The 26,957-nt window shown below is 37.0% G+C and overlaps 1 protein-coding gene across 2 annotated transcripts in view; it reads right to left on the reverse strand.

The window, feature by feature from the left end:
• Positions 1 to 4,242: 4,242 nt before the first annotated feature.
• LOC115632258 (potassium voltage-gated channel subfamily H member 8) overlaps positions 4,243 to 26,957 on the reverse strand; it is a 43,455-nt gene continuing 20,740 nt past the window's right edge. Inside the window, exons 8-17 of one of the 2 annotated variants that reach the window (XM_030529343.1) lie at positions 22,486 to 22,687; positions 20,976 to 21,167; positions 19,590 to 19,708; positions 17,758 to 17,838; positions 11,621 to 11,716; positions 9,830 to 9,983; positions 9,337 to 9,461; positions 5,020 to 6,357; positions 4,554 to 4,962; positions 4,243 to 4,376 (exon numbers count right to left, since the gene is read on the reverse strand). In XM_030529343.1, coding sequence (XP_030385203.1) covers positions 4,243 to 4,376; positions 4,554 to 4,962; positions 5,020 to 6,357; positions 9,337 to 9,461; positions 9,830 to 9,983; positions 11,621 to 11,716; positions 17,758 to 17,838; positions 19,590 to 19,708; positions 20,976 to 21,167; positions 22,486 to 22,687 — 2,850 coding nt within the window. The remainder of the gene's footprint in view (positions 4,377 to 4,553; positions 4,963 to 5,019; positions 6,358 to 9,336; positions 9,462 to 9,829; positions 9,984 to 11,620; positions 11,717 to 17,757; positions 17,839 to 19,589; positions 19,709 to 20,975; positions 21,168 to 22,485; positions 22,688 to 26,957) is intronic. The other variant, XM_030529335.1, reaches the window with a different exon arrangement.

Here is a 26,957-nt window from a genome sequence, read left to right on the forward strand (position 1 = left end):
TTAGGCACAACATCAACTTAGCTAAGCTTATTAAGTGGTTTAAGTATTTTCATTGAAAATTCAAACATCAAATTGCATTCAAAAAAGTTGTGCAAATGCGAACTGTAGCTTTCCGTTTTCCTTTCTCCGAAACTCTTGCACAACTTTGGCAGCAGCACAGAAATTTGAGTGTAGTTGCATTAAAATCTCATAATGAACCAAAATACAATTTTTCCTAAATTATGGAATTCTCATTCTTCTAACTACAGCAAGTATTGCCTTGAAATCGCGGCAATGAGTTTGATAATAGTTTGCAATTATTAACCTAATTGCCATACTTTAAGTTTTTGTCTACCAAGATGGAAAATATATCTACGAATGTGTATGAATGTTTATATACATAGTGGATCTATATATATATATCTATCAGTAAATTTGAAAAGTTTCTTTTGTAATTATTAAATGTTTTAATGTTAGATTAAAAACTTTTCAGAAACTCCAACTGCTTTTTATGTAAATTATGTCAAAATATGCAATTACGATTTCTGTGCTTTCTATGCGATTAGATAAAAGCATACAAAGAAAAAAAATCAAGGTGACACCATAAAGAAAATTGCATTAAATTTATTAACTTTAAACGCTGCACAAAAAGGGAAGACATTGCAAAACGCACTCGGTGTAACGGAATCAAAGTAAAGGGCTTTAAATTAAGACTTAAACCCAAAACCTAAAGCTCAAAATATCCCAAATAACTACAAACGACAACCAAAAAAATCCTGGAAAAGCTTTTCCAGGAAGCCATTGGCGCTAGCACTTGCTGTTCACAAATTGTGTTCAAAAAGCTCCAAGCTCGTGAGCTTAAATGGTTCATGCAAATAATTATAAGCTAAACAACTTTTCTATTTAGAACAAATCAAATATTTTTACACAAACCAACTGAAAATATAATGAAAGCTGAAGCTGTCAAAAATATGAAAAGCTTTCGTTACACTTGACATCAAAAAAGGGTGCTAATCTGATTTAATATTTTTATAGAATACCCTGTGCCCTGAAAGATAACAACTTCATATTAGCCTTGTGTACGATGGGTCTAAAAAGCAAGAGGACGCATTTCGGATCCTATTAAGTAAATACTCGTCGCGCATAACCGCTTGGAAACAAACATTAACCAAACTCACATACCACGACTAGTTTCTAGATTATTTTATTTTTATGCCCACACAGCAGGAGGCGTGACAAACCCACATAGGGTCTCGGAAAATAAAAGAGCTACAATGACCAAACGTATTACCTAATGCCGAAATGTATGAAATTGTGTTTCTTTCTCACACACCCCCCAGTAGTCTGATATACTATAGTTGATCTCGAAATACTTCATTATTTGCTTATTATTTATTAGATATTATTATAATTTGATTAAATTTCTCCTACTTAGGCTTTCCCAGCTTATAAGATTATTTTTATAACTTTTATATATAGTATTGTTCTTCTATGTGAACAATCAATGATAAATAAATAAATATTCTATGTCAGTCAGGATTCGTCTCGTCATGCAGATAATAAATGTACCTCTAATGAACTCTAAAATTCTTCATGCTTGATATTAGACACGTATATACCCAAAACAAGATAACCTTAAATATTTCATTGGTATTGAATAAACCAAAAAACAACAGCTTTCATTGGTAGAGTTTTCAATCTTTGTATAGAGAAATTGTGAAAAAATAAATAAAATGCAGCTTTTGAGTTTGACATCAATTTCTTTTATTTTATTTAAATATTGAATATTTTGCTGTACTTTTAGTATATAACTACAAGTAAATAGCCTTAGGTAACATTATTTAAAACATTTAAAAACCGCAATTCTCATACATAGTAGTTCCTTCGATTTAGTCCTCACATTACCTGCCTTCTACAATTCACGTGGCAGGCCAATCTCCTGACTTGCTGCATTTCCAGTAAATATTTCTAATTTAACATACATATATAAGTATATCCCATGAAATCAAAACGGTTTGACTACTTTACAATAAATTCTGCTTATTTTCAAAAACATGTATTCATTTTTTAAAACATTTGCCACATATAAAAGTCACATACTTATACACTTATTATCATAGAATGCTTACATCAAAGATAGATTGAAGCACAAGTCTTTATAGTTGTTGGGAACATTTACATATGTATAGCTACAAGTACATACATGCACACACACATTCTGTGATTTTGCATGTAGACACCACTTGAAGTTTACAGAGTTCTTTTGATTTATAATTATAACCTTAAAACAATTACACATAAACCTTTCAACTTAATGCTAATTTAAACACTTTTTTCATTTATTTTCATTTTGTCTGCTTTCCCATTTGCATTTTCATACACTACTCGATATTTCTATGAAAAAATATTCCGTCAACTCATATCTCATCATTTGCATACAATATTTTGCATGGCATCACAAATTTCTATTTATAATCATCGAACCCAGCACAAAGGTATTCTGTGGGAAGTTCACCTTGCATATCTTACAAGTGCATAGCTTTAGTATACACGATTGTCATTGAAAACCACTTTGCAATCATATTTTCTCCTTCTTGCCATCTGCTGTTGTGATGGCATATTTATCGGGCAGGCATTTCCTTTTCCTGAAACTGCATTTAATTCAATCCGATATCATTTCATGTCTGCTCAGCCAGTGCTAGCTTTTTTAAATGCTCCCTTTCCATCCTTTCTATAAAAATACAAATGGCATGACTTTAAACTTTAGAGCGTAGCTGGAATTGTACATTTATTGACTTAATGAATGTCAATATTCCTGCAATAAATTGTAATCGCGTTTTCATTTTAATTATCTTTCTTTTTTATTGTAACACCATTCTTACACTCTCTGTCAAAAAAACATGTTGGTATTTTTATTGAAACCCATTTTTATTATGTCGTTTAAAATGGGAAGTAATATTTATGTTGTAGCTTTGTGTTAGAACGTATTCACCTGGCTGTAATTATTACAACTTTTTTGTTCAAAATTGTTTGTTACATATTTTTGGCGCTCTAATTGTAATATTTTGAAGACTTTAGCTGCGAGTTTATGCTTTGACTTCATGTTCTGCTCATTTATTTAGCTTAACTTTAAGTTCCTCTTTTGCTTATAACTTGACTTTGATGCATTGAACATTTTTGGTTTGTGTTTAGAAAACTGTCATTCCACAAACTCGTCGTTCAAAAATTGTATTTTTTTTTTTAAATTTTTCTTTGCAGATGTGAAAAGTAGTTTCAATGTATTTCAGATGTGGGGAAATGTCTGTTTATTTAAACATTAGTATTAATGATTTGCTCAGATTTCTTTAAATCTTATTTGACTGCACAATAATGTAATCTTTTCTTTGTGACATCTAAATACACTGAAATTCTGTAATTCACAAATAACATTGATATATAATTGGTTGTAGTGCATAATTGATACACTGATAGTATGTATTTATTTGGTTGTATATGGTTAATATGTAGGTATGTATATTTTATTTGATATATTTATTTTGCAACATGTATGTATAGTATGTATTTCCTTCTTCTATTCCCCTTGTAAAATAGACCTTCACACATGTTTTGTAAAATTCATTCCCAGTTCGAGTTTTGCACTTCCTGTTGACAGCCTCACATTCACATGATAAGAGCAAATTAGTTTGCACTCTGAGTTACATTTCAATACTCGTTTCAGTTACAAAAATAGATTCTGCTCTGATATGCCTTAAAATATGTATTATTTAAATTTAGCATTCCCATATGATTATTGATTTAAATTTTCCCTTTTTAATATTGGTTTTTGTTTTGTGTTGCACTTTAAAATTCAATGGATGAGCAACTCAATAACTATAGTTTGACTCTTCTCAGCTTATAACTATAAAACAAACTTAATTGCATAGAAATAACAACCAAATTAGAACAATATGTACGTAGGTGTGTATCTTAAAGATATTAAAAGTACAAGCGTCTTCGTATTTCAGTATTAATTAGGAAATAAATCACGCATGGTGGCGTGTGTAAATAGAGATATATATACGTGTAGCTGGTAGCCATCCACATCCATCCACCATCATTCAGACCCACACACACACACACACACACACACACACACACACACACATACACAAACAGCCTATCCATGCATCTATAGCCACACAGAAATGCCAGCTACTAAAACAAAACCCGAAACCCCAATTGAAAACAATGTCCTAACAAAAAATGCAGCTCGCCACAACCCCCTTATTTAAGGCTGGGATCGCGCAACGAACGCGTGGAGGGCAGCCCACGCAGTCCCTTCTCTAATTTGTCGGCATCGCCGGCTGAAAAGCGGAAATTCAGGGCCTGTCCTTGGGCCTGCGATGCGCTACTAACACCTAACAACACGCGCGTGGTCGCACACACGCCGCGCTTGCTGTTGATGCTGGACTTTGCAACTGCAACAGTGGTTGCAACAGGGCACTTCCCATCTATGATACCTCCCACACTGCCTCCACCCCCGCTTCCACCCCCACCTCCACCTCCACCACCTCCACCACCAACACCACCACCACCGCCAACACTTGTACGTGAGCCCCGCCGCGAACCCAAAAGCTCTACACTCTCCTCCTCATCTCGTCCATAAGTGTTGGCGGATGGAGCAGGTGTCTTGGCTGGTGGCGAGTACTCGGCGGTGGCTTCCGACAAACGTCGATACTCCCCACTGCGTGAGTGGTGCAGCTTCCAAGAGGCGCGCCGCGTGTTCGTCATACCCGTCATGCTATTGCCGCTATTACTGCAATGCACTGCCGCCGATGTGGTGGCCAAATTGCCCGTGCTCTGCGAAACAATATAGTTGGAGCTCGAGCTACTGGACAGGCTGGAATTACTATGGTGTAGTTGCCCTCCACTGCCGCTGCCGCTGCCGCTGCTTCCACTGGCACTGCCACTGCGACGCAAATGGGACCGCTTATGCATGCGTTGCTCCGGCACCTGCTGCTGATGATGATGTTGTTGCTGCTGCTGCTGCTGCTGCTGAACCTGTTGCTGCTGTGGATAATTGCTGGCATTCAAGTCTACGGCTATGGTGGATGGTGGTGGCGGTGGTGCCTGCTCATCCAAAGTCACTAATGTGTCTGTGCTTTTGCAGCAGCTCTGCTGGCTGCTGGAATGTTTCATAGTCCAGCGAAAATCATTTGAGTTCTCATCATCCAATGGCGGATAAGTTCGTGCTCGGGATTGGGTGTCCAACAGATGCTCCTTGGAGCTGCACAGCGTGGGGTCTGCCGGCGAAGCGCACTCATCTATGGTATTCAGTGGTGATATTTGTAAGGTCTGCTTCTGCTGCAACAGCTCCATTTCGGTCTTGATGGCGGGCTCAATGCCCAAAAGACCCAATACAAGACGCGGATTGGCCAGCACAAAGCGCTCAAAGGTGGGAAAATCAATGCGATAGAAGTCCGTCTGACAGCTGCGTGTACGTTTTTCTGTTTCAAAGCTGGCCGGTGAAGCAGCCTTGGAGCTGGGTGCACTATTCGCCACATCGCCAACGGGTAAATGCAATTCGCGTCCCCAAATCTCCGGTGGATGAGAGGAGCTGCGCTGCATGGCTGCGGCTACCTCCGTGCCGGGCATTCCCACGTTCATGCCACGGTTGACGACGTCTACGCTGCCCATGCCACTGCGCATGGCGGCCGCTCCACTGATGTTGGGTATGGACCGGGCGGGTGCGAATTTATGCGACATTTGGGGCGTTACAGCTGTCGAGTATGTCATCTCCTGCAGTGCTGTTATGGCGTTGCGCACCTCAACACTTAGTTGGGCGACATCCTGATGCAAAGTGGAGACTTGCGAGTCGAGACGCTCCAGTGAGGGTCGCTTGGTGGGTGCTGCCGGGTCCTCCTCGGCTTCGGTCTCCTCAAAAGAACCACGGTCCAAGCTGCTGGCGGCATTCAAGGTACGCTGACGCCTATTTCCTCCAGTCTCGCGCATTGTAATCAAGAAGCGTCCACGCTGATGCAGTCGCTGGTGCCGGGGGCTATTCATGCCGAGAAGTGGGGAACGGGCATGCAACGGTGAGGGCGAATTGATGCTGTGATGTGGCGAGGCTGTCGTTGAGGCGGCTCCGCCTGCTGTGCCAATTTCTTTGTCCACCTCACTACCCTCAGCTTCTTCACGGTTTTCATCGTCCTCACTAATGCTGGGCAACGGAAATGATGGTCCAATGTCTGAGTCCTGGTTCTCGTAGCCTTCGCGCAGATTAAAGGTCAAATCGTGTTGAATGTCGTTGGCAAACTGCTGCTGATATTCCGGATACAAGCGCAGCACTTCCACCAGACCGCCCATGTGGATGCACTTCAAGTCGCAGTAGGTGAGTGCCTGCAAAAGTAAGTCAAAGGCATTAAGCTTAAGCGATTATGCACTCAAAGAGAACGAAGGTGGGTTGGGTAGGTCGTTGGGTGTGCATGCACTTTTTATACCCTTTCAACGACTGGTTATTACATAACGACTTAACGGACACTCTCTTAGATACTAATTTGAACGGAAACAATCTTATGGTCTAGTTCAACACAATTTCATTATATCTCTGCTTAAAAGCACACCCAATTCAAGAGGAAAGCATATTATTTTACAGAAATTATGGCACAAGTCAGAAATATCATCACATCATCAGATCAATTTCATTAGCTATAGCATACAATACTTCATTCATAAAATATTTTCGAAGAGCATTTAACATAGGTTCGTTTACACATTTCTACACGCCGCCTTGACACCATGGCTTCGTCTTCATCTTTACAAATTCAAGTGCGCCATCTTGGCGTTTAAAACGAAGTGCTTGTGTTTATTTACACACGCGCATACTAAAATGTGCGCAAACGCATGCAAACACACGTTTATATGCTGAAGCAGCACTCATACGCCCCGTAGTCCTCGCTTGTAGTTGTTGTTGTCGCCGTTGTTGGCATTTCTTGTTAACATAAAGTGGGCGCTGCAACTTTACCGGCTGGTGTTCGCTTGAGCATATATTAACATGTCTGCTCTTTAAGTGCGACACTTGTCATGGCAGACACATGCCAGCAAAAAGTAAGACACAAGCAGGCAACAAAAAATTGATACACAATGCTGATGCTACTGCCCTCAGAATTGGTATTTTCATTTATGAACGCTAGACCAAAGCCATTTTCTTTTCGTGTCTATAAATTCATTACTTTTCAAAATGCCAAAGCGTACCTGACTTTTAAATTGAAGCAACACATAAAAAATGAGCAATTTTATGTAAATACCAATATTCTTTTAAAGATTTCTTCCAATTTCATGTGATTAAAGCATTTGACAAGCATTTTTCACTAAAACAAATTAATTCGAAAGTAATAAGTGATTTAGCGGAATATGCAAAGACAATTTTCCAAAAAAGAAAACTTAAATAAAAAACTCATTATTATGAATCTAAACATACATGTAGTTTAAAACTTAGCAGAATTTAACTTTTACATTAAGTTCCCAAATAATTATTCTTGCTTAAATATTTTTCGAAAAGATACATATAAAACAGGATAAGCAGCATTTAAGCCTCTACCATCTTCACCCTTAAAAACTTGAATTGAAATGATGTTATTATATTTGCCCTATAAGGTGCACTGCTCCATAAACATCCATGGGACCAGATGGATAGTGTAGGGGACTGAACTAACACGCACTGAAGGCCCTGCCCTGATCCTGAACTTGAATAGCAGTTTAAGTTACCTGACTGCTGTAGTATCTTCCAAGACCCCGCCTTCGCCACAAGCTGCGGAGAACGTTCTACAGCTATAAGATTCTTGCAGGCGTCCATCATCTGCTCAAACACTATTCTGCGGAACCGGCTGGCGATAGATGTGCTAAGCGCCGAGAAAACGGTGCACATTTAATGGATTCCCGGCCACCGGCGCAACAAGATGAGGAACACTCTGGCAGTGGAACAAAGCTAGCCTAGATGGACTACATACCTATATTAATTAGAGCGCTCCCCAGTAGATGAGAGCATTAGCTCTGCAAAGAAGCTGGTAAACAGAAAATTACTGCCAACTGCAAAATCGAGCAAGTCGCAAGGGTGGAGACCAAAAACTCTTCCGATTCCTCCTGCAACTCCAGTGAAAGGAAGTCTGGCCTACTCAGAAGCAAAGTGCTCCCCCAACACACAAAAAAATGCTTCCGGGTTAATAAACCGCCTTCCCAATTGATTTCCAACATACGGCAACGCTAAGCACTAATCTGGTGTGATATGGGACTGCCAACAATAGTCCACCTGTTTATCTTAACCTAATACATATATTCTAGTCCCATGTACAATTTTAATTCATTAAATTAAAATAGTTACATAATTCAATTACTAATATAAAATTTTTAAAAAAACTGCATGTATTAAGAAAAACACAATACAAAGATTAATTATCTATCCACAGATGAATGAAAAATATCTATCATAGCATTAAAAACCGTGCATATTTAAGGACTTTGAACTATTTAAGGGATCATTAATTTGTAAAATATGAATGCAATTAAATATTCATAATTTTGCGGCAAGACACAAGAACGTGTCTGTGGTGTGCATAACAATTGGCATTGCCAAAAACATTTTCAACGAATTAATTATGCGTTAAGCCTCTTCAAACTGAAAAGCAGAAAACATTATTGCTTTAATTAGAGCCACGCACACTCACACACACACACACACACACACACATAATCACATGCACACAACACATACATACCACGTCACAAACAAGCACTTAGGGCTCATTGGCTTTTGTGTTCGAGGGTGCAATGGCATCGTTGTTTGGCGCTATATTAAATTCAAATAAAAGTATATGGACGCGCCAAGCGAAACAAACGCCGTGAGACGCAAATATTGTGCAGTCAAGGAGAATTGAGAGACCCCTAGGTGTCTTTCTTTCTTCACGTAACTGTCTAGAAAGACGGTAGTTTTCTGGGCGTGTCGCTGTACGGCAAATGCTCCACACGCGAAACATGTACGCGATATTTGCCTTAAATTTAACGACAATACCGAATAACAGCCAGTGCAGTCACCTTAAAGTCCCTTTGAGCTTTAAGGAGCGAGCAGAGTATACAAACAGACCCCTTGATGCTGCTATAAAAAATAATTAAAGTGCACTTCTGGCATTCTTGCATATAAAAACGAAAATAAATTCTATTTAATTACAGGGCATTCTATTTGATATCGCACGAGTGGGCTGATACACACCCACACACACCCACACACCCACACACACGCACATATACCATAAAGCAAAAACCCACATCAACGCTAGCACGCAAGCTGCGTCAGCATTTGAATACTAAAGAGCATTTACGCACCTTTATGTCACTACTGCTCCTCACCACAACATCCTGTCCTGCGCTGTTTGTTGTGGCCGTCATTTGTCCATTGCTGGTGGCAACCAGATGCACATTTATGTCGGAGCCAACCAGATCACCTTTACCTGTAGAAAGCATTTAACGGAAAGCGAAAGGTCAGCATAGAGCATTTTTATTATGTTTATGTTTACAGAATGGAATGGGGCGGGCCTATTCTCTTTTCAGGTCGGACCGAGGCACAAAAACAAAGAATCAATAAGCATAAAAATAGCTACTATTTGTCTAGGCAGAGACAACGTTGATGACAGCCGCAGCTCCTGACTGGAATGAATAAATAAGCAGCTGCACAATACGAGTACATATATAGTACAAGTATATGGGTATAAGCGAACGAACTGCTGGTTCATTGAACTCAGTGCGTATTCGTATTCCTATTCGTATTTAGAGAAATAAACAAAAAGTACTTTAACATTTAAGTGCTTAGCAAACTTACCCAAAATGGCCACAACCATATCGTCCTTGATAACTTCCATGGAACCGTTGCACAGATAATAAATATAGTTGAGCGCATCGCCTTTGTGTATTAGATATTCGCCGGGCGCGCAAAAGTTTGTCTTGATGTGCAAGGAGAGCAGTTTCAGGCAGCCCTAAATGAGGCCAAACAGCAACAACAACAACAACACAAATATAAGTGACGATTATATACGGGTATGTACTATATATTGTATATTGTACAATTTCAGATTTCTAGAGTTGGCCCTGCAAGAGCGTTAAGCGCATCGGTTGTCGGCTGCTCCCATAAAACAAAATGACGGCATAAAGCATATAGACGTGTCGACACAGCTGTGCTAGGTCATGTTTTGGTCTGGCCAACGTCTACCCGCTTGTTCAGTTGGTTTTCGAAAAGTGGCTTAAAGCCCGCTTATGCTTGTTAAGTGGTTTTTGTTTGCATTTGCTTGCCCTTTCAATAAAAAATGTTGCGCGTTGTTATTATTTGCCATTGTTTTGTTTTGTGGCTCGTCTTTTTGTCACTTTTAAGCTGCTGCATTAATCTACTTTTCACAAACAAAGCTTTAAATAAATAGCTTAGCTTACTAAGTGCTAGCGAAAATTTTTAAAGTCACGCCTAAAAATACTTAACAAATATTTTGTCAAAATATACAACTATTTTTTTGAATTAACTGAATAAAAAGAAACAAAAACATTTATGCACTTATTTATACTATTCAAATCAATATCATTTTGAGGACTACCAGGGCTTGTGATAGAAATTATTATAAGTCCATCGCTCACAACTTTTGTGCTTCAAATATATAATTTAAAATTCGTTTATACCATCGTAATTAAAGTATAGGTAATTTACTTTTCTTACCACAAAATAAAATATATGGTATAATACATACAGAACAGAATCCTGCAACGTCTTAATTTTCTCATATACTCATTATCGAGTGAAGCAACCTCCAAACTTATATCTCCATCCATCTCGTCTGAACGCTTATTCTATTATTTTGCCTTATGAGCTGGAAGCCACAGCTTGGCAAAAGATTATTAGCCACAAGCACTTTGCAGACCAACCCAAGTCGATAATCCACTAAGCACTCCACATTCGCCCCCTGCAGAGCTTTCTACCAACAACCTGCCAGTTTTCATATACGGAAATCAACCTTCAGCTTAATTGCAAAATCAATTACTCTAGCCAAACAGTTAATGCCAAAGGCCGATTAACTTTTAACACCTTGCCAAAATGATTTTCCTCATCCCTACGTGACGAAGAGCTGCAGTTCCTGCAGAGTTTGGCATTCAAGTGACATGGGTATTGACCCTTCGGCTCCCCACATTTTATGTGCATTACTTTCACATCCACAAGACAAGTTTTGGGTAAAAAAAATAAAAACTTTATTTATACGCTCCAACTACTCAAGCCAAACAGCTTTGGGCCCCACATTCGCACATAAATTTAGTGTGTCAAAAAGTTTACCTGTAGCCAGGTTCATGAGTGTGTTTGAAAGTCATTTTCCATTTGGACGAGTGGTTGAAACTATGACGAAGCCGTCAACTGTAAGGACATAGACACACACACTCACATAGCCAAACACATTCCATTACCCAACTCAGACTTAAAGAGAAAGTAAACACTCATGTTGGTCCGCAGTTGACTTTTGCGTGACACTTTCTCTGCCGCTGCTGCGCTTTGCCGCTCATTCGCCACCATTCACTGAGCCGAATCGCTTTTAAATCGCCAAACGCAAAGCACCGAATAACAAAATCGATTTTCACGCACCTGTGAGGCCGCCTCGAATATGGGTAACTGTAATATTTCACGATGTAGATGCATGGAGACGTCGCCTCGCAGCTCCTCGGGAAATTCGCGCAGCGTCTGGAAAATAAGGGAACATGTAAATACAAATATAAGCATATATACTATATACTATACATGAAAATTGGCAAATAGATGGAAAAAGCCCAAATGTATATTGAAGGTGAAGCCACACAGGTACCCGTACAAATAACAAAAATCCCCATACACACACGCACATACCTCATACAAAAGTAAGTACGTGTGTGTGTGTGTATCCTTTTGCATCAGTATTCGCATAAATATGGCAAGTGAATTGAATGAAATTGTGAGGAAATGTTTCACATTGGGGAAATGTGCAATTTTTTTGTCACTACTTTTCTCTTCTTTTTTGTATTTTTTTATTTTTTGTAATATTCATATCATGTACAAAATAAATATCTGGCCTCTGTTGTTTTTCTATATTTTTACCTGAGGTTCTGTTTGTCTGCCATCTTCTCAGACCCTGTGGTTTTTCGCGCATTGTGTTTTGGCTCAGGGGTAGCCAAGTGTATTTGTTGAAGTTGTTGTGGGGATTAATATGAAAATTGAAAAGGCTTCCCATACTCTTTGTTTATTTTACATGTGTGTATTGTGTATAAGTGTGTGTGTACATATATAAGTGGACTGTGTTTTGTTTGACACATATTGTTCTTTTATTTGCATATCCCTGTCTGTTTTCTACTCGTATCCCTTACCTTTATGAATGAATATTACGTATACGCGAAATGACAAAATATTTTACATGGCTCTGGATTCATGAAGAGTCATTCCGTGCTACATTTTATATTATATGGCATGAGACAGATTTCCTCCAACTTCATGTTGCTCAATAGTTTAAGTAACTTAACATTATGTAAAACAGCGAAAATTCTTCAACGTTGCTATTTTCAACTTTTAATTAATTTAATCAACCAACTTTAATTATTTGCATGCCTAAAATATATTTCCATTTAAATCTTAGTTATGCTACAAGTAGAATGCCAAATATGTGAAATTTACGACCCACGAATGGCCTGAAATATATTTTCCATTTACTTTCATAATGCAAATTTTCCCCAGGCGCCTGTTGAGGACAACACAAGGGGACAAACAATTATTTACGGCAGCCTTACTAAATAAAAAAAACACAGGATGGTGGCACGAGTAGTTAAAAATTTCACCAAATTGTGAAATATTTAAAATTAATTGCGTGCAGCAAATGCAAAAGTTTTCCAAGCAACAGTTGGGTTGTGATCCTTGCACAAGGTCCACTATGTATACAATGTTCCTTGTGTAAATAATGGGCGTGCATTTGTCCGACTAGCGCAAATTTGACATGCGACTTATCATATACAAAATCGAATAAATGCAGACTTCATTACAGTGAAGACCACTAATAAAGAATTAAGAAAAAAATAATTAAAAGTAAACAGTCCTAAAACAAAAATCAAATTCAATAAAAATAAAAATAAATGGTATGTTTTTATACCCTGTACCCGTAGGGTAAAAAGGGTATATTAGGTTTGTGCAAAGTATGTAACATACAGAAGGAAGCATCTCCGACCCCATAAAGTATATATTCTTGATCAGCATGACGAGAGAAATCGATCTAGACATGTCCGTCCGTCTGTCCGTCTGGATGAACGCGAGGATCTCAGAAACTATAAAAGCTAGAATAACCAAAGTTGGCATCCAGATTCTCCTAGATCCGAGTAAGGACGAGTTTATTTTTTTTTTTAATTTTCCCCCCCTTCCCCCGCTGCAGAATTTCGTCAATAGCGTTCACATTTCAAATGCTACCTCAACCAAACTTTGCACACATAATTTATAAATAAATATCTACTGTTGTTTAAAATTTTATTCAATTCGGTCAATTCTAAGAAAAGTTATTAGCGAAACAAATTCTCGCCAGTACAACCCCACAAACTGCAGCAACAAGTTCGCTCTTCTTCTTCCTCTTTTTGCTGCTGCTATGGGTGCATATAACTCAGTGACGGAAGTTTACCTGGGTACAGGGTATTACACTGTCGGGCTTTCTCGACTGTAGCGTTCTCTCTTGTTTTATTTGCAAACAATTGGTAATTAATTGAGAAAAACAATTTCATGTATCTTTCGGAAATCTGATTGAAAATTCTAACTTAATTTTTCCACTCTACTCATAAAATCTTGCGCACCCAATCCAAGACTCTCGGGGCTGAATTAGAAGCGTGCTCACCGATTTCTTTATTTTAGAATTTCAATATTATTCCCCTTGTGGATGTATCGTGGTGACTGTATTTGACACCCAAATCGCTGATAGAGTTTTTATTCGGTGTGGAATTGACAGATCCTGTGGTCCATATACCAGAAGATGTGATAGACTCTATGCACTTCTCGAATAATAAATTAAAAGCATGTTGACCTGATGAATGATGATGATTATCTGGAGGCGCTTTAGTTTCGCGCTTTGTATTCAACTTTAAATTCTATATATCACACATTTCAATGTCGCCTTTCGTGAGATAGAGCCCGAAACTGTCACCAAGGTCTTGGAAAACTATGTTAGCAGAATGCGCTTCTGCAAAGCTAGCCAGAATCAATAATGAAATCGTACTATTCCAGAAATAATAGTAATGTTGGTTCTTTTAAATAAACCAATAATTTATCGTAAAATTGATTGATATTTGTTCTTTGTGGACTATCAATCGGATGAATCTTAAATTCGTAATACAATTGGTTGCTTTTAAGGATGTTTTCATACAAATATTTGATTTGAATTCTTTTTCATTTTATTAGATATTTAATATTTTAATTTAAATTATATCTTAAAATTATATCTTAAAATGTTCAATCAGTCAAGTGACTTTTGTTTGTGACATTTGTTATGAATACAAAAAATTGTGGTAGCTCAGCAAGAGCATAAAATTGAAAAGCAACATATTCTAATATCAGCTAAAGAATTTTTACTGTATTTGAATTGTGGCGAAAGAGCGTTGTTGGCTGTCTGACGTTTCGCCAGTTAATTTTCGTGCGCAATAAATTAACAATTTAATTTACTGCCAACATGCTGTCTGCCGGCTTGAAAAGTTTGCGCCATTGTGCATATTGCTCGAACATTTTGTTGATGTCTGTTTGGAAAATGTATGCGTATAAATATGTTATTGTGTCTGTACGTGTCAGCTTGTTACGCCCGTGGGCGTATTACAATAATTCATGTTTTCAACGTAATTAAATTCAATTTTGTTTAAACAATTTCTAAGCAACAAACACACGACTACTATAAATGTACTATTGACTGTTATAATTGTAACGATGTGCGCCTTTCCCATCCAATACGTCTGCAAAACTCAAGCATACATATCGGTTTTTATTATGTAATGCCTGAAGCATTAACGGAAACTTTGTAATATAACTCAACTAATTAGGTGGTATTAGCGTTCCTCAACTTCCAACTGTGAGGCTTCTTACTACATGCAAATCCATTCATGCCTAAACCAAACTACAAAGTTTATTTATAGAAGGGTATAGACTGCAAGTGAGTTCACATATGATATACACGTGCACATAAGCAACTTCAGTAATTAGCAGCTTGTGCACAAATCCTGCACAACGTCTTATTGAAGTTATGTATATCAGTCGAGTGTGTGCCTTGCAGACTTAGAAGTACAAATGAACTTGTTGCCTCTTAGCATGGTAAGCTCTTTTACCAGGAAGTAGCAGCTGCCAAGTGCGAATTAAGCCAACTTCAAAAGCAGGAAAAGAGTTAAGTTGAGAGATACTGTTCACGGTACTCCTTCCCATTCAATTCACAAACATAACTTATTATAATGTTTGAATGGCAGGTAACAAGCTAATGCACCAATTTATTTGCAGAATTTGGCATCAAAGATCATTTGTATGCACTGTAATCCCAAAGCTTAAGCAAGAAGTAATTTTTTACAACTTTTAATTTCCATGCGTGTATCTGTTTGCTTTCATGCTAACGATTATAGTCATTAGCAGTTTGCAATTTATTAATGACTTCTTACCTGTCATACCACAATGCAGGGCTCTAAATGCAACTCATTTATTAAATGCGCGCGCGCTTTGTTGTTCACCATTTTTCCTTTACTTTTTATGCGGAAAAGTTCTGGAAAGAAAAGTTTTCCACGCTTTGTGGCAATTTGTGGTGTTGCCAATTGAATGCATTGCTCCCCTGCTGCCTGAGCCCCAATCACACCTCGCAATTGAAACTTTACAAAAGCACTACCAGGTTGTATGCTCCTTTGCATGCCCGATGCAACTAAAAGTTCTCTAACTGTATTAGCTCTTCAGAGGAAGACGAACTTTGTCCTGAACTGCACTCAAAAAGAGCGTGCCACGCCGGCTCTTTCGCGCAACAAAGTTCACATTAGAAACATAAACAACTGTGTTTTTGTTACACATTAGTGTTTTCGCAAAGGAAAAGTCCAACAGCAATGCAATGAGAAGCAGTAAAAATGACTGAACTATGTTTTTAAATATCACAATACAATTTTAAATATGAATAAGATGTGGAGGGGAAGAATTGATAGGACATTTTATTTATTTCGTAGATAATAAAGAGACGAAAGTTCAGGAAATATAATACTTAAGTCATATTAATTTAAACATAGTATATGGCTTCTTCATAAATAAAATAAATAAAGATACTGGTGTTATGTTTTTTCCATTATAAAAATGCTGTTGGCAGTTTTTAAATCGATTATGTATCGTTTCTTTTTGCAGCTCTACCAAAAAGACAAGACATACATACATATACTTATGTATTAAAGCAGTTATATTTTAAACAATTTAAATTCATTTTTATTTTTAACTATTAATATTGTGTTTTAATGAGGTTCTATATGAAGATAGACAATCGACGAACCCCTCATAAACAGCCTGATCTAAGAAGAACAAACGGTGGTTCTATTCGGATTTAATAGTTATAGTATATTCTTGTAGTTCTCCAAAACCCTATAAAGGGCTACTAAATAGTATGGTTTGTAACGTGCAGACTTCATAACCAAAAAATGTTCAACTTAAAGTTCAATCGAACCTGCATTAAAAGTGTATTGCCGATATCAATTAATCAATATGCCCGCATAAGTATTTTATTAAAATGTATTTTCATGAAAAATTTCCAACGGCGCATACGAGTATAAATATGAATTTTTGAATGATGCAGATAGCAGATGCTCTGTCAGAAGCACGGACAATAAAACAAATACATGCACATATACTACACACACATACGCACAGAAATATGGATACATGTGAGCAATCAAAGGTCCATCCTCGAGCCAGACTGACTTTTAGCCTGCGCATGCCAATCAATATGATATACAAGCCAGTCTGTCAATACGGAATGGCCGGCTACCAGCATTCGTTTAATTAACAACAGCCAGAGACGGCCTGGAAGACAAATGGAGTGATGGACAGACAAACAGCTCACTCATATATAGAGAAATTCGAAAATCAAGAGGGCAGCGCCTTTATCTGAAGATTTGGCGCTCAGGCAGAAACTTTCCGATTCCGCAAAAAGCATTAATGGTCCCTTAAATGGCATACAAACATACAAGTGTACAAGTACACTCAGAAAAAATATTTTAAATTTCTTAAATTTATACATACATATCAGCTTCTAATAAATCACTTAATTCAGTTTGCAATCAAGCTAAATATAAATATATTCTAAAATTTTAATAAACGAACAAATATTTTATTCCGATGTTTAATGTTTGTTTAATATAAATAGTGAAATATTCATTCAATCTTAAAATAATAAAATAATTTTAAATCATTAAAAATCTTTTTATTATTTCCAAAGCAATCACCTTAAATTTTTGAGATCGAACTTATACTTTGTCAAAAGAAATCTAATAATCTAAGACAAATAATCTTTGATCTTAGAATATAAATTCTTGGTATTGGAAAAAACTATTTTAATGTTCCAGAAAATTATTTTTACTTGAATAAGTTGTGTTTTACTTTCGATGCTGTTCTTATTGCTTTACATCTCTTGATCTTATGGTTTCTTTATTACTTTTTCCCTATGTGTATTACAATTCCACATATATATGCTTCATGCTATACAGACTCGTATTGTGCTGTTTACTCACCTCGTAAATGTCAATGCCATGACTGAGTGACCATGAAGTTTGAAAGTAATCTTCGATGCGTTGTTTCAGCTCTTTGGGCATCTGTTAGTGTAAAAGAAGAAGGGAACAAATATCAGTATTTAACTAAGATTGTGTTCTCTAACAATGGCTTCTAATTTGGTTTGGCCCTTTGCCAGTGGCAACAACAACACAAAATGTACAACAGAATTAACAACTATATTCTGTAATTAGCCGTAAATGTAAATTGCATTTTGTACAGGTTTCCTTAATTTGCATGCAACCGTATTCGCTTAAGGGCAGTATGAAATGCAAGGTTCTTGATTACGCAACCATCACGTATACGTGTACACACATCCTTTTTACGGCACTGGCCCAGTAGTGAATTGAGTTTTATTTAATTCTATTGAATTTTATTATGACGAGAATGAATGAAACATATTTGGGGAAACCAAGGGATGTCTTTTAGTCGCATTTCAACTAATACAGGTAATATTAAATGGCTTTAAAAAGTGCTATGATTGGTCCAATCTCTTCACATCTATTTCTACAGCTGAGTATCAGAAGAATATTTTTCTGTATTTAATATAAGCATTAAATCCGTGCATTTAAGTTTAGCACCTTATCAGAAGAATATGAAAACGCAATATCCATTTGGCCAATAAAAATACTAATCATGCCCACCTAATATTGAAAACTCCAACCATTAGGTCCCTTGAACTTGCTTAAAATCAAAAACCTTAATCCGAGCATAGCCCAGAGTGGACTTGTTCACTTAACCCTTCCTTCTGTTGTTTTTTTTTTTTTTTTTTTTTTTAAATAGTAAGCAGTAAATAGGTAAATCAGTTATATCATTGTTAAACGAAAACGAACGATAGCCAATCCGAATTTTTAATAAACGAAAACAACGTTGCAAGAATTAGTAGAGAAATGAAGAGAAATGAATGAGTAAACGGAATTGCAACATTAATGAAATATTTAATTTTCTTCAAAAAACTGAAAAGAACTACTCAACTTGTTTATTAAGTTAGTAAGCTTCAGTAAAGTTATACAAAAAATTACTTTTGTGACAGCAGAAATATACTATATGTTTATAAAACTTCAGATTATGGTGGCACTCTGAATAACTCAAAAGTTACCCGACCACTCAGGCATGCAGACCTGGCAACAGCAAAAAACTTCTCTTCATCCATTTCCATTCTTAGTTTCTATAATTAGTTATATTTCAAGGTCGATCCGAGCAATTGTTTATTTGAGCTAACTTTAATTTCCTTGAAACGCAATAAAATTGGACAGCAAAAGAACGAGTGTATTCTATTGATATCGTGAGTGTCTCTGTCTGCTATTCTAATAAATTATTGATTTGTACTCGATTCATGCCATTGAGTTGCTCCAGCCAGGACCACAGCAATGCTCTCATGAAGGCCTTAAGCGTCTGCGTTTCATATTGCAAGCGCAATTCTGATCGTCCTGCCTGTGCCTAATGTTGCATGGCATTTGCCAAACAGGGCCGTGCAATCCAATAGAGAAGAACAGAGATGAACACTTCAGCTCTCGACGACCGCATATTGCGAACCCATGGACACGTGCAGGAGCCGACACTTGGGCGGCCATCGAGGGTTACGGTTGAAATGGTTATACAAGTACGCGTATCGCTCTTGGTATGGCCGGTGATTTTGCAAATTGATTTGCGATAGCAGATTTCATAACGGCACAGTTGTTGCTGAGCTGTATAGTATTGTTGTTGTTGGTGTGCTGCTCCTAAACCCACTTGTGCATAGCTATTGAGAGTTGATGAGCTGCACCCACCCACGCACAGAGCCTTTTCTACTTACGTTATGCAATGCAACGAAATCCTTTAAGTCACGCCACTTGCTCTCATAGAGCGAACGTCGTGAATACATGCGTTGTATTATGGCCGTCACGTTACCGAAAACAACGGCATGCATGAGCGCTGGGAAATGGGAAATAAAAGCAAGGAAACTTATAAATGATTTATGTGCAAATATGATTCGTTTAAGTTAGCACATTTCACAACCAGGTTATTGCTTTCCCTTGTCCACAATTGGCCACACTACTTGTGTATGAAAAGGGCCAGCAATACACATACACATAAGCTTAATATGGCTTGAAATATATGATTCCAATCCATATTTACAGCATCTGTAATCCTCAGTGAAACTACCGGCTGAGTCAGAAAATCGAGTTAAAAATTCATTTACTACGACCGTCTGCATCAATATCCTCCATAACACAACGAATTTTTTTTTTAATTTAATTGAATATCCTATAAACAGTTTATTTATCGTTCTTTATGCTTTCAATTTCTCAACTTTGTAATTATATTTATCTTTTTCTGTAATTAATAATGGTTTAATCAAATTCAACCAAACATGTTTGGATTTGTCTTCTGAGGAAAACGGCAGTCTGTTGTTGAAAACTAAAAACATAATCCAAAATTCAGGTCTGTCTTAAAATTAATAAATAATAATAAATAAATTGAAAAGGGCCAGCAATACTCATTAAGTATATGGCTTGAAATAAAAGCTTGCAATCCTTATTTACAGCATCCTCAGTGAAACTACCGGCTGAGTCAGAAAATCGAGTTAAAAATCAATTTACTACGACCGTCTACAACAATTTCCAATTTCCTTAATACAAGGAATTTAATTTGTTTAATTTTATTGAATAAAATATAAATAGTTTATGTAACGTTCTCTAACCGGATGACTTATTTATACACATAAGTATTTTCCTTTCAATTTTCCCAATTTTGTAATTATTAATTATCTTTTTCTGTTATTAATAATGATTTGTTCAAATTCCACCAAACATACTATATTTTGATGTGTCTTCTGAGGAAAACTGCAGTCCATTGTTGAAAATTAAAAAACAAATGCCAAAATTCAGGTCTGTCTTAAAAATAATAAATAAAAAAATATAAATTAACGAAAGTTCTTCACTTTAAGTTAATTGTCAAAATCTTAAAGATTTTTATCCCCATCAGGTGTCTTTAAACTTTTCGCAATGGCTCTAGAAACATCTTGACATTTCGTGTGATTTCTGATAATCTTCTAATGTTACTAAAGGAAATACATTCATGTTGTATATGTATTTATCTATATACATGTACATTTAGTATGTATATACCCACTTCCACATCTCGACGATAAATCAAACGCCAAGTGTATTGCTAACTATTGGAGAAGATCTCTACTTACCACCAATCAACATCATAATTATAGTAAACACTTTCTCAGCCGTTGTATTCGCCGAGACATTGCCAAAACCCACCGATGTCAGACTCGTAAAGGTAAAATATAGCGCCGTAGAATAAGTCTCAGCCGTTGTCAACATCCCCACGGTGACATTCTTACGTTCGGCAAGCAACTGCAGCCAACCTGTAAGCAACACTTGAAGATTTTAATGAGCAGAAAAAGAAAATCGAAAGAAATCATTTAGTAAGTCACATATATACGAAAAGCATATATGTATGAATTTATATTTATATGTACATATGTATGTTAGTACTTATATACGTGCCGAACGTGGAAGGCACATGCGAGTAGATTAATGGTAATGCGGGAAACGAATTGCAGTTATTAAATTGACGCACGATTTCCAAAGTTGTGATGAGTTGGCCAAAATGAAATGAAAATCTGCAGCGTAATTGGTATAAGTTTTGGCCTAGCGTCTATATTATTGAGTATGTATATATGTATATGTATATACTTTTGTATGCTTGTATCCTTCAGTCTGCCAGTCAGTTAGCTAGTCAGCGGACTGTAAGATGTCACGACATCTCCCAAATATGTATTTATATATATATATACTCGTACATATACACATAGGTATGTATGTATGTATATAGAGCATGACAAATCCCTTGGTGTTTACCAAAAAAGAAAGAAAAACAACTTCGCTCTGCCGCTGACATTTGTTGCTTTAATCTTCCATCTTTCTCTAGCACAAAAGATACTATCACACGAATGTATCATGCTTGCAGCATATTGACGTGAAAAGTAACTGGCAATTTGTTGCTTGTTCCAAGGCAGGCTCGCACACACACACACACACACACACACACACACACATGGGGAGCGTTTTCCCGCCTAGTATCTGGGGGCATGTTCGCTAACTTCTGTTGTTGTTTGCTTGGTAAGGCAGGAACAGTAAGAACAACTGGAGCGCACAAGTGGCAAACGCATAAATAAATGTGCAAATTACAATAAAAACTTTTCAAGTCCACACACACAAATACACACACACACAGGCACATGCATTTAAATTACAATAAAAGCTAATTTGATTTTATGTGGAAGTTTCTAGCAAGCGGCTGCCTCAAAACACAAAACTTTGCATTTAAATGGGTCTAATCAAAAAAGCTATGCATGCTTTAAACTTTGCGGCGCGCTGCGCATTTGAAAGCCAAAGTCAATGCCAAGGCTGCAGCTCTAGTACCTTATGTAGTACGTACTCGTATGTGTATAGTATATGTATGTATGTATGTATGTACCTGTAGCTGTGTGTGGTGCTTATGCCCGAAGCTATACAATTTCGACATTTGACGTGCAGTGCAAACACAATCAACGCCGTTGGCCAGTCTGCCGGCCAACTAACCAAATTACTGTCCAACTAAGGGACCTAAACAAGTCAACATGTGTGACCGTGTGACAGTGTGCCCATCCTGACTATGTTGGATGCCCAGCCCTTAGTCATGTCCATACTCACCGATGTTGCTCTCGGGAAACCATTCGTACTCCTTTACCGCTATGATGTACCAAATGCAGGCCAGCCAGTGGGCCGCCAACGTAAATGAAAACATCAGAAGCGTCAAAATCATGGCCGTGTGCTGAGAGTATCGATCAATTTTTTGCAGCAGCCGCGCCAGGCGCAACAAACGCGTCAATTTGACAAGATGAATGTGTGATTCCTATGTGTGTAGGATGAAAGATGCATCGTTAATAGTAAAGCGAACACTATGTATCCATGGTGGTAAACAAGCATGGAAAATGTCAAAAGAGAAAAAAAAACATCTCCCATCAAAATACGCAAATGTACACTCCAATTTCAAGATTGTTTTCGAGCAAACATTAATCAACTTGGACCAAGTTAATAATGCTATTTAACGAAAAAATATAGAAAGAAGAGCAATTGTAAAATATCAATATTCTGCCAATAATTGCTGAACAATGTACACGTACTTATAAAACTAGTACTCATACTCTCTGCCACTAATATGTAAATATCTGGTCGTTAGAAACAAAACATATTTATTTTAGTTTTGAATGCCATGAGTACAAAACGAAATAATGCTGACCCTTTTGTTTTCATTTTTAGACTAATGCGACTATTTTTAAAAACAGTCAAGCATTTTTAATCTTTTACTATTTTTATTTTTGTATTTATTATTAATTAATAATTTTAAAAACAAATAAAAACATATTTAAATCTATTTTTATTATAGCCAAAATTTTCCATCCAACAACTATTAAAGGCTCGAAACAATTAGCAGATTATGATTAACTTTATTGAAGCCGAATATTCTCGCAGCTCAATTCTAGAGTTCTTTTCGAAAACGTCGACTGATGATGGTTATACTTATGATATAATATCTTGAGAATTCAACCATTTCTTTCTGAGAGCAGTGACATAACAAGTATAGTAAGTTACCCATCGAAATGGACCGAGGTTCCTAAACATAAAAGCAAACAACAAGCAACGTATGGTGAGAAGTTGTAAACAAAACACTATCTATTACTTTGATAATTTTTCTTCAAGTGTACGCATTTTCGATACGCCATTTTGCATGGGCTCGTGTTGATGGTACACGATACGGACAGTTTCAAAGGACTTTTCAGACATTCTGTAAAAGCCAGCCATGTTGACCATGCAAATAAAGGCGTATGTAACTTTCATGTCAAACAACAGTTGACCTTTAAGCGCGCCCAAAAAATGTCTGCTTAATTCGTTAATTTTGTACCTTACAGAAGGTTCACCAGCTTTGTCAAAATTTCAGCTATCCATTGAGATTTTGCGCAGTTAAGCGAAATATATTTGTGCCTTACTTTTAGGGCTCCAAATTTATGTCACTTCGAAATTAATATAAATTTAATTAGCTCACATTTTTACACGCTTATTGGATCTTTAGTTATATATTATAAATTCCTGTTAAATTATAAATAGACACATACAAAATATACTTCCGGCCTTTCTATTTACTTCATAAAAGGTATCAACACAAATCAAAAAGGAAACGATCATAACGACAGAACAAACTAAACGAGTGCTGTGGCGCAAAATCAAGGCATAGTTACCCAGAAAAAGGGCAACCTTTTACGTTGAGCAGAATGAAGGTTAATTTACACACAGACACACGCACAGAGGTGGCCAACACTGACAGACATAAACAACATTACGCCCCCGTTGTCGCCATTTAAAATTATGGCCAGTTACGAACTGGTCGTCCGACAGTTGCTTGGCTGCCAACTACAGACCAATTTTTTGTACTTTTATGATTATAAAGTTAAGTCGTGAAACTGACGAGGCGTTGCCTAATGTGCGTTCAAATTGGACGCTGCCGTCAGCAACGTTTTTTTTTTAATATACTCGTACGTATAGCGTTTGAAGCATTATCAACTGAGGCACTGAAATAAACCCAAAAGCAGCTGCCCTGCAACAAATTCAATAAACGTACTGAAAATGTACAAAGCACGAATAAAATGGTAGCAAGCGGGCTTGTCAAGCGGCTTTTCCTTGAATAGCAACTACACCAGCAGCAGCATCAGAACATAAAAGGACTATGTGACGAGCGCATGCAGCGAATTCAGAGAGGTCTCAAATAATCCCAAAAATCTATTAGTTTCACTATTTTGGTTCTCCTGCACTAGCGAGACGGCTGCTCTCCAGACCCGGAATGCGAAGATTATGAAAAAGGATCTCCCACGAGATCTCTAGTGTAAAATATATAATATCATAAAATATGTTTCATATCTAATTTAATAATATTTTAATTTTTCATTATATATAGTATTTACATAAATTTAAGTGTGTCCTTTAGATGTGAACTATGGAATAGCAAAATCTGACACATTGGTAGCAGAATACTGGTTCAATAAATTGTAAATCATTTTTTTATAAGAAAAAATAAATAATAATTCAAAGTAAATTTTTTAAAGCTCACTTCCTCTACTCCTCAACTATTGCCATTTGAAAAATAAAGCTTTCTTTAGAAAAAAACGCGTCATGGTAGAATACATGTGTACATATGATTTTTCCTTTAAGCGTTTGACATACAAAAGTGTGGGCGACAGACATTAAAGCGGCAAATCCTACACGTTATATAGTATAATACGAGGGCAGCCCTAAGTGTTTGCAACCTGACCATGATACAACAGTTTCAAAGTAGCTTCCTTCTTACACAATACAATTCTTCCAGGGATGCTCTCACCTCTTCAACACGTCCAAAAATTATTATGCTCCTCAAAACGGTTGTTTTCTGTATCCAAGCAAAATTTGGTTTTAAGAAAAACTTTTCAAACAAATATCTCTTGACTGATATTGAACTCTTGATATTCCATTTTATCCACTTTTACACAAGCACTGATGTCGACTTAAATAATCAAATGTTGATTTTTTATTAATTTTGGGTTAATATAAGAGGTCCTCTTCATGGCGTGGCTAGAAACATTTTGAACTGCCCTCGCATGTAATATAATTGCAATTCATGTTGCATTTGTGTTGCTTCAGTTTTGCTTTCTTAAAAAACTTTCGTGCCGCTTCGCCTTTTACAACATTTACTTTGTGACCAAGTTGAGTCGGTGTCATGGAAACTTCCGTTTCCGGTACCAAGGACACGCACAAGCACAGCCACATACACCAACTCAGTTGTCAAAGGCACGATTTACTCGCAGTCTCGGTGCCTGTTGCCACTTATGTCTCCAAAATAATTAAAACTTTGGAACGAACTAAATTTATACCACGTTTCGGGTGCATTAGCTTAAATATTATTCACGGAAAGCTGAAAAAATAAAAAGCTGGCTTACATGTTGGGCAGAAAATGGAAGATACACGCAAGAATATTACAAAGTTCTGCACGCACGTTCAAAATGTTTTTCGCCTTGAGCTGTGTCGAGGTTTAAATGTGTTTTTACTACTTTATAACTTTCCGGCATACAATATTTGCAATTAGAGCACATTAAGGATTTGTTTAAAGTTAGGAAAATACCGGACAGCTTAGCAGACACTGAGATTTAAGTGAATGGTCTCCGTTGCCTTGCCGCGGGAGGTTTTTCACAAAGTAAGCAACAAGCTTTGTCTCTTTTTTACTTTTCTGATTTCTGTGATTTAGTTTAAGTACAAAGAATGTATCTGTCACGAATAAATGCGGAAGTCAACGAAGCAACTAAAATGATTTCTATTTAATATCATTTTATTTTATCAAAAGGCAGCAAAAGCAAGCAATGTGGGCAGAGTAAATATTTTCTGTCCGAGCCTTGAGAATTCGAAAAATCGATGAGAAAAATGTGTTTAAATTTAGCAAATTCGCGACGCATTAGAGCACAATGGCATAACGCACCAACAACTATGCTTTTGATTACATTTCTGTGTTTTTTCTTTTCTATCTAGACGGACAGAGGGAAGCTAAGAGACACCAGCTTAGGCGCTGTTACAATGCCCTTGAAACGTCAATAAAGGCGCCAGCGCGGTTTTTCTCTTTATTTTTCCATTCTTTTAATTTTTTGTTTTGTTAGTTTTTTACCAGACAGTGTCTCAGACAATCAACGCGACAACGTTGACCACTTCAAGCACGCAACAACTGTGCAAAGAAAGAGAGAAGATTGACAAATAAAATAACAATGAAATGTAATAAAAGCAAAGTACCGCATATTGCCTCAAGTGTTGCGCGACCAAGGCTTCTAGCAGTCGTAGCTGCCGTGCTGGGCAGATAGCAGACATCAGCAATTGCGTTTTAATTGCACAATGCACTACTGCTTCTTTCAATGTGATAATACTTCGAAGCGTTTGATTCTTAAATATATTATTCATAGCATACTTTTCAGGGTAAATTCAATTTTCGTACATTTAGGTCACACCGTACTAGTTGCGCCACCGTCGGCGCTATTCTTAGTGCACTATGGTAGTCGCAGTTTATAATTATATTAAACAGCACAATAGCGAAAGAGGTCGCCATGGCGGGAAAC

Source organism: Scaptodrosophila lebanonensis, unplaced genomic scaffold (genome assembly GCF_003285725.1).
Source record: "Scaptodrosophila lebanonensis strain 11010-0011.00,11010-0021.00 unplaced genomic scaffold, SlebRS2 tig00000001-arrow-pilon, whole genome shotgun sequence".
Taxonomy (NCBI): domain Eukaryota; kingdom Metazoa; phylum Arthropoda; class Insecta; order Diptera; family Drosophilidae; genus Scaptodrosophila; species Scaptodrosophila lebanonensis.